This window comes from Mytilus galloprovincialis, chromosome 6, assembly GCF_965363235.1.
Source record: "Mytilus galloprovincialis chromosome 6, xbMytGall1.hap1.1, whole genome shotgun sequence".
Lineage (NCBI taxonomy): Eukaryota > Metazoa > Mollusca > Bivalvia > Mytilida > Mytilidae > Mytilus > Mytilus galloprovincialis.
The window spans coordinates 99,843,587-99,855,586 of NC_134843.1; the positions used below are offsets into that span (position 1 = coordinate 99,843,587).

The 12,000-nt window shown below is 32.4% G+C and overlaps 1 protein-coding gene across 1 annotated transcript; it reads left to right on the plus strand.

Annotated features, from left to right (window-relative positions):
• Positions 1-4,122: 4,122 nt before the first annotated feature.
• LOC143080937 (ciliary microtubule inner protein 1-like) lies at positions 4,123-10,680 on the plus strand. The gene is made up of 3 exons (XM_076257128.1): positions 4,123-4,384; positions 5,977-6,058; positions 9,838-10,680. The coding sequence occupies exons 1-3, from the start codon at positions 4,302-4,304 to the stop codon at positions 10,087-10,089; spliced, it is 417 nt and encodes a 138-aa protein (XP_076113243.1). The 5' UTR covers positions 4,123-4,301; the 3' UTR covers positions 10,090-10,680.
• The last annotated feature ends 1,320 nt before the right edge of the window (positions 10,681-12,000 follow it).

A 12,000-nucleotide genomic window follows, 5' to 3' on the forward strand; every position in this document is an offset into this window, starting at 1 on the left:
AGAATTTTGGGTGTAATTTGTAAATATGTACTTCATAGAACAAAAGTTCAATATCCATAAATCAGCAAATACAGAACAATATATAGATTTTTACATTCTTTTGCAGTATTTTGAAAAAAAACTTGGGTTGAAAAGATTACCTCTGTTTATAAATTAAATAACGTCATGATTACAATAGCAAAATAAATTCGTATATTATACGCTATAACTGAAACGTAAATATGGAAGATGACAGAATAAAACTGTGTCCATTGGTTCATGAATCCAGGACTTTTAGAAAAACAGGTGAAGTGGTCCACCCGAAAATAAATGAGAGCCACCAATTAAAAATAAGAAAATTGCAAGAAAAAAAATCGTTGGCTAAAGAATGGGTTGCAAAAAGATCCGCTCCCTTGGGACCCGTTCGTAATGCAATTAATAATTCTTTAACGGTATGTTAATTCAAAGGACAACATATAGAACTAACATGACGAAAGGCTACGAGACAGGTATATACAGATAAGTACAACTTGAAATTTTGGGACTATACTTAAATTGAGAGTTTTAATATGACATGAACAAAAAAACATAAAAGAAACGGACAGACGAACAACTTTCCAAATAACACTTGGCAGAAACTAAAATTTGAGTAACATGAACAAACATTGAGACCTGGAGCTGATCGCAGGTGAGAAAAGGTGTGCAGCTCTTGCTTCACTGGTAACACCCTTGTTTGTCATGGATGGCGGTAAACATCATGTGATAAATAAGAAGCCGTGGTTTATATATATAAACCGTCTTACCAAACGAGTCCCGGAAGCGACTTATCAATGGAATCAATTTAAATAGATATAGAAAGATGTGGTATGAGTGCCAATGAGACAACTCTCCCTCCAAAAAACAATTTATAAAAGTAAACCATTATAGGTCAAAGTAACGCTTTCAACACGGAGCCTTGACTCACACCGAACAGCAAGCTATAAAGAACCCCAAAAATTGGTAATGTAAAACCATTCAAACGGGAAAACCAACGGTATAATCTATATAAAAACGAGAAACGAGAAACATGTATGAACTACATAAACAAACAGCAACTACTGTACATCAGATTCCTGACTTAGGACAGGTGCAAACATTTGCAGCGGGATTAAACGTTTTAATGGTACCAAACCTTCTCCCTTTTCTGAAATAATAGTATAACATCACAACATAGAAAAACACATTATAAAATATGTTTTATGAACATTTATAATGAACATTTATAATGAACATTTATAATGATATTTCATTCTATTAAAGATACATTATATTTTATTAGTTGTCATTGAACTAGCTGTCAGTAACTGAAAGTACTCTCAGATTTCTTCCTCAGATTTGAACTTTGTGTTTTAGTTGTTGTGGGGATGTATAAATTCTATGATACGTCCAGACTGTTTTCAATATTTTTTCTCACCTTTGTATCAATCTGTTTAGAAAGCCTTTTCAAATGAATTTTATAGTTCTTATATGTTTCTGTTACACACTGTCTCAAATTAAGAGAACTTCAAGGGTTTAGCGCAAGAAAGCATGTTTAATCCCACCATGTTCGGTATGCGCCTGTCCTGTAGTTCAGTGGTTGTCGCTGTATACCATATTTGTTTTTTTAGTTTTATTATTGTTTTGTATATACAACAGGCCGTTAGAATTCTCGATTTAATCATTTATCATTTGTAAGTTTGGGTCTTTAATATCTCACTCTGTGGGTCGATTTTTTTCAGTGTTGAAGGCGTTGAAAGGTGGCCTATTGTAGTTAACGTGTCCGGTAGAATGTTGTCTCATTGGCTAGTATACCACATATTCTTATTTTCATACGTTTTTATCTATCTCTACATGTAAATTCTCGGTCATAGTCTCTCTTCTTTTAATATTTTTGTTCATTTAAATCAACCTCTGTTTTTCTTTATTTGTTTCTCTTTTTTCTTATCGTTACTAAAACTCAAGTTTTGTAAGGCCACACCAATTTAATTTCTTGTTCTACGGATTTTTGGACTCCAAAATTTGGGGCGAGCGAGCGATTTGAAAATTTTAATAAAAAAATATTTAATTTGCAAATTTTTTAGGCGAAGCTTGAAAAGTAAAGGCGAGCGATTATAATTTTTTTTGTAAACATAAAATAGTAGGTTTTGACAATATTAAAGCTTGATTTCTCACTTGTACTTTGACATTTCTTTAATTTCTGAAGTATTTTTTCCCTGTTCACCGAGAAATAATTAAATCTGGTCTATGTATGTGTGACTGACAATGAGACAATTCTCCATCCAAGTCATAATCAGTTTGGGGACAACCCCCTTAATGTTATAAATATCCCTTTTACATGTTTTATGAGGGATCAATATCAGTTATAATATATTTGTTTGTACAAAAGGGCTCATATTTTCTCAAAGAACTATATATCTATCTGGTATTAATGGTCAAAACATGTCCAAGAATTTTGTAATATTCCTGGACTTGAACCATGTTAACACATTTACTTTAACAGTTTAATATTATTCAAAATAAGTGGACCCCTCTTTTAGAAAAAGTTGTTTAAAATATGATGTAACTCTCCTCTTTTTGAGTACAAAAATCTAAGTTTTCAAAGGTTTTGTATAGAAGAACTATACAAATCCTTGGTATTTCTATTTTCTTTTCTACATCAGTAAAATGACCCCTTGTCTGAGGGAGGGTTGTTCTCAACCTGATAATAACAAACACAGGTCAAAGTACGGCCTTTTACACAGGGATTTGATACAGACCAAACAGCAGGCTATAAAGGACCCCAACATTATTAGCGTACACAATTCGAACAGGAAAACCAACGATCTAATTTATATATCATGTATATCCAAACGGGAAAATACCAATGAACAACATCAACAAACGATAAGTGAACGACAGGCCCCTCAATCAATCAGGACAGGTGCATAAACATGCAGCGGCTATGGATAGTTTTGTTTCGCCAGCATACAATATAATTGCAGTTGAAGGCAAATCCTTCAGAAGTTCTTTGTACTTTATTCTAACAACGAACATTTTTTGATAGGGAATATAAGTAAGGGGGAAAGTAACCAATTTTTTGTTCTTTAAGGTATTCCCGCTGATATAAATTTATAGCGGAGCACACCCGCTTTAGATAAATAGGTTTCATGCTGAAACAAATATTCTCACAGATATTTACAAAGTGTGGTGGGGTGCTTTTATGTTTAAAATCATTATATACAGGTTAGACTGTGATTTTAAAAACAAATGTTGATATCTTTTTATAATATTTACAAAAAAAAACGGTGCGGGAAATGGACATGATTACATTTCCGGATGCGGGAAGCGGGAATATAAAAAAAATAAAAAAATTCTGTTTTGAAAAAAATAGGTGCGGGCGGGTCCGTCGAACAAGGAATCAAATTGGTGTGGCCTAACTGTAAAATTAGTGAATATTATAACAGCTTCACCTGCATTGCATAGATATGATATTTTTGTGACATGATTTGCACAAAATGAAATTATTTTCGACTAGATATTTAAAGTGAACTGTTTGTCTGCAGTTATAATTAAATCATGACTTATTTATATCTAACAAGACAAACACGATATGTGGTGCAGAAAATGTCAAGTATTTTACGTGCGGAATGTTATTTTGGTGCAGATCAGTAATTAATTGCGTTTTTTTCTTCTTCTTATAACAGTGTTTAACATAGAATTGAATGGACATTTTGATATCTTGAATTATTTTACCATGTTTACCACAAGTTTGAACATGGGAAAAAAATCTGTTATTTTTATTTCATATTCAAGTTCTTAAAAATCAATTTTACGCCAATTAATTATGATTGTTCTGGTGTTTTTTTTTTTCACAGTGTAAAATATTCCGAAATTAAATCCGTTAGGATAGTTAATCGCCGATCTTCATTACACACTGTTAGACATTGTATAACTGTTTGTTTAACAGAGACAATTGACGTCGATCAATAAATTTGAAAAGCCGACACAAAGTCCTAATCAAACATTATTGAATGTACCCAAGTACTGTTGTTTTATGTAAAGTAGATTATAGATTATTGGTGTAAAAAGCGAGAGTATTTAAACTGATAAAGACTTTTTATACCCAACCGGGTTTACTTATTTATCACACACCTGAGTGACACGTCTCCAAGGTGCGATACACAATTACCATATAATGTGCATTCAAGTCGTCATGGCGCTTCTCGCTCAACCGGAATGAGACATTACTTCCGTTAAAACGTATTGTCAAATAACATTTTATTTTAATATTTAAAGGTTTATTGTAGTAGTGGTTAAAGGGAATAATGGCCGCAGCGGCCAAAACAAACCAGCCACCCACGGGACGTGCGGTCGCTAACTGTAATTTTGTCGCACAGGATCAGATTTGGTGAGTAATTAGTTAATTGATTAATTTCTTTAATTAAAACGTTTGATGTTTAATTACAGCAATACACCGTACACGAGTCTTTTCCTGCCTCCATTGATTGACTTAAGATAAAGTTATTGTATCTTTTAAATATCTTAATTTGTAACGGATAATATTTCCTGAGTAAGCAGAACGTGTGATAATTTGTATAAATGATGAATTTAAGAACTTTAACAATCTGATAAGATACGTGTATCAGTTAACTAACTAATTGTGTTATTTAAACGTATCTTAAGAAGTACTAGAGTTGTTAAAAAAAACTTTTTGCATCACTGCGATCTGACTTTTTTTTAACTGACAGACAATCCTACGATTTCAGCTGTACGTAAAGTTTTAATCATATATTATTTTTTATATATGTTAGACCATTGGTTTTCCCGTTTGAATGTTACACTAGTAATTTTTGGGGCCCTTTATATAGCTTGCTGTTCGGTGTGAGCCAAGGCTCTGTGTTGAAGACCGTACGTTGATCTATAATGGTTTACTTTAATAAGTTGTGACTTGGATGGAGAGTTGTCTCATTGACACTCATACCACATTTTCCTATATCTTTAAGATTTAGATTTGATATTTTATAAAAGTCTCACCAAATGATGAATCTGGATCTGTATACATGTAAAATCAATTGTCAATTTTATCTACAAATTAACTTATATGATTTGATTATCATAATATAGACATAACCATTAAATATTCATATTTACATGTACTATGGGGTATTGCCAAACGCGATCTGTAACGCTAATGATGCCTTTTTCTTTGATTTTTTAACAAACATATGCAGGTTATCAATTCAATCTATAATATCATTTGATAAAGATCTTTTGTGGAAAAAGTACTTACAACTTGTATATAGTGAGATTATTGTACTCTATTGTTGCATTAAAGGATTGTGTTGTACCTAATCAATATAATTTCCGTGTGGTATCTACCCAACGTTACATTGGAATTAATAAATGATATATTTTCTCTGTAACTAGGCTGTAGTAACATTCTGTTCTATTGTATAAAAGAGAGGCGAAAGATACCAGAAGGACATTCAAACTCATTAGTCGAATATAAACTGACAACACCATGGCTCAAATAGACAAAAAAGTACACAAAACACAACATAGAAAATAAAGACCAAGCAACACGAACCCCAACAAACACATGAACGAGATAGAATTGTATGAACATATTGAAATCATTTTGAAAAAATGTCGGAATCCTTTTGTTAAATTTGTTTTCAGATTGTACACTGCTTTCAATCTAAAAGTAAACAAAGGCTTCTATAAAGCATTGCTATACACATAATATATAAGGGTGCATTGCGTCGAGTCAATGCTGTTTTTAACAAATATTGTTGGTTGTTTTAGAATTTAGTCTGTAGTTCTATTTTATGTTGGAGTTGGTTGTTGGTTGTTGGTTTGGACTGTTGTATTATCCAATATTTTTTGGGGGTCAATCCTGTTTATGTGTTTTTGTTGTAATTTTAGTTCTGTTGTCCAGAATTTAAGAACTCTATGACAAATCATTTCTGTGTTTAACATAATGTTTTAATTTTATTTTAGGAAAGACCACGTTCACCATGAAATGACCGCCTCTAAAACCTGGCCAAACAGCTGGGGTTTCTTAACAACACCTTACGGAGAAGTAAGTGCAAACAATAGAGTTAATTGTTGTTAAATTAACAATTGGCGTAATTAAATTAAGCATTGATTGACGTTTAAGTATACCTATTAGTTACATACTGTCAAACTGACACGCATTGTGACCTCTTGTAGTTCTGACTTACCCTGCAAGATATACCCCTTTTTTTGAAAGACGAAATGAAATTTACGATGGTAGATGCATCATAAAGAGGTGAATTTTGACTGTGGATCTTAGTGACAATATGATGATTTTATTTAGTTTGTTCTGAACATTTTAACCGGTATTCAGTAATTTTTGATAGAATATACCAGTTTGAGACATAGTGACGGCATTTATATAGTTATGTTATATTAATTAATAAGACTTATAGGGATTTTTTACGTGAGAAAGAAAATAATTTCGCTTTGACATTGTTAGGACACAGCATGACAAGAGTTTAACCAGATTCACCGAACAGTTAAAATCAAAATGTTGTACGAAATTGAATATTCTCGTAATCGGCTTAAAATATAAATTACGATAATCGAAATGAAACTGTGCATCACGATGAAAGTGAAAACGAAAATTCCTTTCTATTGATTATGAAACTCAGATTTAATATAGTTACAAAAATGGGGGAAATGTGGGATAATTTGGTTTCTCAACGTGAGAAATGACATCCAATTTAATTTAAAATTTCATATTGAGATATGTAATTGAGCTAGTTTTTTTGGCCATTTTCTTTGTTAGTATATTTAAATCTATGTATGTATGATTATGTAGGTTAACGAGTGTTGATTTTATGGGTATTTAAATATGAAAATTTCGAGTACCAATCTAACAATGTATGTACACAAATTAAAACTTCTCCCACCTTTTATTCAAACAAAAGATTGAAAATTATTTTGAAGTTAAACTACAATTTCGATCGTATGTTATTTATGACCGTCAATAAAATGTACTAAACAAATTTAAAGTGGGCGGTTAGGATATGCATATAAATATTGCTTTATTAATTTGAGTTTCGTAACTTCAATATCTTTTTTGATACAAGTGGGTTAACACTAGTAATTTTGAAGCCCTTTATAGCTTGTTGTTCAGTGTGAGCCAAGGCTCCGTGTTGAAGGCCGTACATTGACCTATAATGGTTTACTTTAATAAATTATTATTTGGATGGAGAGTTGTCTCAATGGCACTTACACCACATCTTCCTATATCTATTGATACAATATGTGTTTGTTTGTTTTCTTGTCATTTATGTTGCCTTCTCAACGTCGTTTAACGCCTGTACCAAGTCAGCTGTTTCACTGGTTGATACAGTCGAGCGTTTGGTTCATGTTTTATCTATAGACTCTTCCCATTTTACCTTAGAGTTGTGTATTTTTGTTAATACATTCTTACCCTGTATTTTTGTTAATACATTCTTACCCTGTATTTTCTCTATAATGTACCTCCATAATAGCCTTTTTATAACTGACTATGCGGTATGATCTTTTGGAGGTCATACGGTGACCTAGTGCTGTTCTTTCTGTGTCATTTGGTCTCTCGTGCACGGGGAGTTGTCTCATTGGCAATTATACCACATCTTCTTTTTTATACACCATAATGTAAGAACTCTGAAAATTCAGTCCACAAAAACCTTCTGAGGGAGAAGAGAGTAACTGCTACGATTTAACCTTTTACTGAAACCTCACTTAACCGAAATACGTCATCAACAAATAACACTGTATTTACTTCTATAACGATGCTATGGTCGCTATGGTTGGTATATTTGGTCAAAATGTTTAGAGTTGGTATGTTTTTGTGATCTCTGAGATGTTAAGGTTCGTAGGTTTGGCGTGGTATGTTTCGAAATATAATAAGAGTAGGTGTACATGTTCATGACACAATAAAAAGAAAACAATAAAAGTACCAGTGAAATCGAATTAAAAAACGTTACAAACCATTCTGGAAAAATAGAATGTTACGTCTTCGATTTTAACACTATGATACTATAGACGGCAAACTTCAGGCGGTCTTTGGCAACATTCATATTCACTTAAGATTATTTTGTCAACAATAAAAGGAATAAGAACGTATACACTTGATATCGTGATACTCAATGTATTGTTTATTAGTAAACAGAGAATGGTATCAGTTTTACAGTACTGCAGATTCAACAGATGTGTATTTCGACAATAAATGTCTCTTAAAATTATTTTTACACTCCGTGATGCATTGGATGTTTTCTCACTGCAATGAGTGCAAACTTTAAGTCTTATTCATCAAAAACTGAAATTCTGTTTACTGTTTTGTCAGATTTAGGAGTATCCAACCATTATACATAAATTATCATAATTGTAACCCTTATTATATATATGATGCTGGGATGGTTTTCGTGTAGCAATGTTTTTGTTGTCATTAAACCATGTTCAAGCTTTTTATTGTTGGATTTTGAATTTCTGTATTATTTGTTATTCCACTGAATAGGAAAATTGGTGACGATCATGTGTCCACAAAACTAGCACTAATTCCTCCCCATTTCAATATATTACCTTGTATGTCACGAGTCAGGGACCCCCTTACTGAAATTGTAAACGTACCGCATCTTCTTATTTATATATGTATGTTGTAATGGGACCAATTGACATCAAATTATCTTAATCAGATTAAAGTTTACTTTTGAAAATAGTATTCAGAATTTAGTGTCATTCAAATCAGATAGTTAATCATTCAAATCAGATAGTTAATCAAAGCCGTGGTCTAGTGGTTAGTACATCGGACTACTAACACAAAGGTTGCTGGTTCGATTCCCGTTTGGGATGAAAATTTCAGGAACTCAATTTTCGGCTCTCCCTTGACACCATCTTCGAGTATGGTCTTGAGGAAACGATGATAGTCCGTCGGAAGGGGACGATAAATGGCTGGCCCGTGTTAAGAGAGAGCCATATCTCTTGCACGTTAAAGACACCCTTGTAGATTTCGAAAAAGAGTAGGCTAATGCCGCTACAAGGCAGGACTCGCACCCACAAAGTGGAAAGGGATTAATATAAGTTGCAAAACTTGTTTCCCAATCCACTATAAATAAATATGTTTAAACTAAAGTTAATCAAAATACTGCGCCAAGTTGGAGACATTTATTAGTATACACATGCACCTATTTTACTTTTCCAACCGTTCATAATGTACTATCTATGACCCGGAACTCAGTTTGGCAGAGTGTAACTATAAACGAAAGTATATCGATTGTCAGTCAATAAGTTTAATGGTTCATACTTTGTATTATATTGCTATTTTCATTCATATTTTAGACACATGCACTCCTCGAATAACATGTACTTGTTTGCCTTGCCAATACGTAACAGTACATAAACTATAACTATATGTATGAATTTCCAGATATGAATACTTTCAACGTTTTAAGGTTGAACTGAATGATTTTTTTATAATTTTAAAGACGCTCCTCAAACATTTCAGCAGATGATGTCAGTGTCCGCTGTTGTTAAATGGAGACATTTTACTAGTCCGAGATAGCGCTGACGTCCAATTGTTGTTTTTTTTTCAGACAAGCTGGGACCGAAGCTTGTCTGACAAGACAGCCATTGGACGTCAGAGCTATCTCGGACTAACATATAACCGGCTTGGCGCTATACATCCCATTTTTTTTTTAACAATGCATTCACGATACGTACTGATGTGTCTCTTTTCTATGGCCTTACTCGGTGATGGTTTTTTTCGTTATTGTTGTTGTTTTTAGTTTGTTAACAATAAAGGTATTATTTCATACATGTATTTTCACTGGTTTGTTTTTACTATTACAGCTGGTTAAAGATGATATTCAAAAGAAAGAGAAAAGAGAACCAGTAGACGTTTTACAAATCCGACCTGTTACCCCAATAGAGGAATACATCAAAGTGGAACCATCACCACATCCGTTTCCCAAGACAACATCACAAACAGTTGGATGGAGATCTACATCTAAAGTACATGCGCTAGAAAAATACGGCAAATATGCAAAACCAAAAGGTGGACTTATTAGACAACTCAACTGGCCAGCAGAGGCAATTGATTAATTATAAACGGTGCTAGTTGTTTATTATTTTATGTTAATTTTTATTCACGAGACTTTTAAAAGAGTAATTATATTTAATATCAGTATTACAAGTCTGTTTTGGAAGAACTAGTCTGAATTCTGAAAAAATAGACGTCACGTGGCTGTATTTTTTTTTATTGAAGTTTGTGATTTATCGTTTTAAGTTTTACCACGTTGAATATTTTTCTTCGAAATATGAAAAAAAACACGTAAGCAGACGAAGGTGTTTTATTGGCTCGTTAGAAAAGGGTGCATTAATCTAAATTTCTACTGTTACATCATGCGATTGCTAATTAACAGTCTGACATGTTGCTGTGAATATTGTTATACAATGTGCAATAATTTTGTAAACATGTAAGAAATGCATTTTTAGAATTATTTTTATAATTATACTAATACTTTCTATTATACTTATGTAAGGAGTAATATTACATAATTTCTGCTCAATATTTGTATATTTCAACTAACAGTATTGGATCTATAGTCAGTATTTAACTTTGTAAGGCATTTTAGATGTAATGTTTCAGTTATGCACATTATTGATTATTAAGTAATAAAGTATCATGATCAACATGGCTGTTCTTTATCAGACACGGATTCTTCTACAACAAATTACCCGAACAAAAGTTTTAATCGAAATTGCAAAATTAATGGAAATAGAATTCGCATTGAGGAAGCGTATTCTAGTAATTAATTAGAAAGAATAAAAATACATAATAATATGGTTGTCAGTCTGTTCCTGTTTTTAGTAGAAATGGCAGCTATCTTAGAAATAAGTTGTGTATTTGTTCATACTTTAGTGGAATTATTCCGATATTTGGTCTCGTTTACGATAATTATTAATAATGGGCTTTTGAAGCCGTTTAATGGTTTGGAATAATTTACATCATATTGCCGTCGAATATATATTAAAAACTAGATTTTAAAGACAAAAATAGGATTTAAAACAAATTCGCTTTAAAACAACTGGAGTAGGATTAGTTGTGTCGAAAAAAATTAAAATTAAAAGATGTCATTTTAGGTCCGTTTATAGACATAAGGCATACCATGTATTCAAGTTTTACACTTCCTTGATTTTCAAACAGGGATTTTGGATGAATGTAAAAATCCAGAAAAGTGATTGGTCATATAAGTGTTTAAATATTCTTCAACGCACTGACATTATTAACGATATACAATCGTTTTGAGACGACATCGTGTCCGTAAACTACCTGTTTAATTCAACTTAAACTGTGTGGTGGCTAAATAAATATAATAAAATATTGACTAATCTCAAGTGGCAGTTGTTTGTTATGCTAAAAAAGTACTGATATTGTCATCATATATACATCACATTCATGGTAGACTCTGAGATGGTAGATTTTAATTTACAACGTCCAGAAGGAAATATGTTTGTGTTTTGTTTTGACAACCACTGAACATTTGTACACATGTCTTCTCTTCATGATACCTTTTTTATATCGTCAAGTGTCTATATTATTTACTCTTTACTACACGAGTATACCATAGCGAATATATGATTTGACAGGACATCCAAAATTGAACACTTGCAATAACTCTTATTATACAGATCTCTGTGATATGGCTTGAAAAGTCTTGTTGTCATTTCATCGATGTCGATATCACTGACAGACGTATACTATAACTCAAAAACTTACATCAAGATTATCAAACAGAACAACATAAATGATCACCTATATAAGATTTACCATCGCAATCATAAATTCGGTAACCATTACGTTAGGCTTATAACAATATTGTTTTCTTAACGTATATTTCGTCTGCGTCGGAAAGCATGTTTTATTGCGGAAACCAGTTCATCGCCGTCACATTCTATTTAGTATAAAGCAGGATAGTGCGATTCACATCATAAATTGTTATTGTTCTGTTA

Coding starts and splice junctions, on each gene's coding strand:
- LOC143080937 (XM_076257128.1), top strand. CDS start 4,302: ATGGCCGCAGCGGCCAAAACAAACCAGCCACCCACGGGACGTGCGGTC. Junction 4,385..5,976: donor GTCGCACAGGATCAGATTTG/GTGAGTAATTAG, acceptor ATTTTATTTTAG/GAAAGACCACGTTCACCATG. Junction 6,059..9,837: donor TAACAACACCTTACGGAGAA/GTAAGTGCAAAC, acceptor TTACTATTACAG/CTGGTTAAAGATGATATTCA.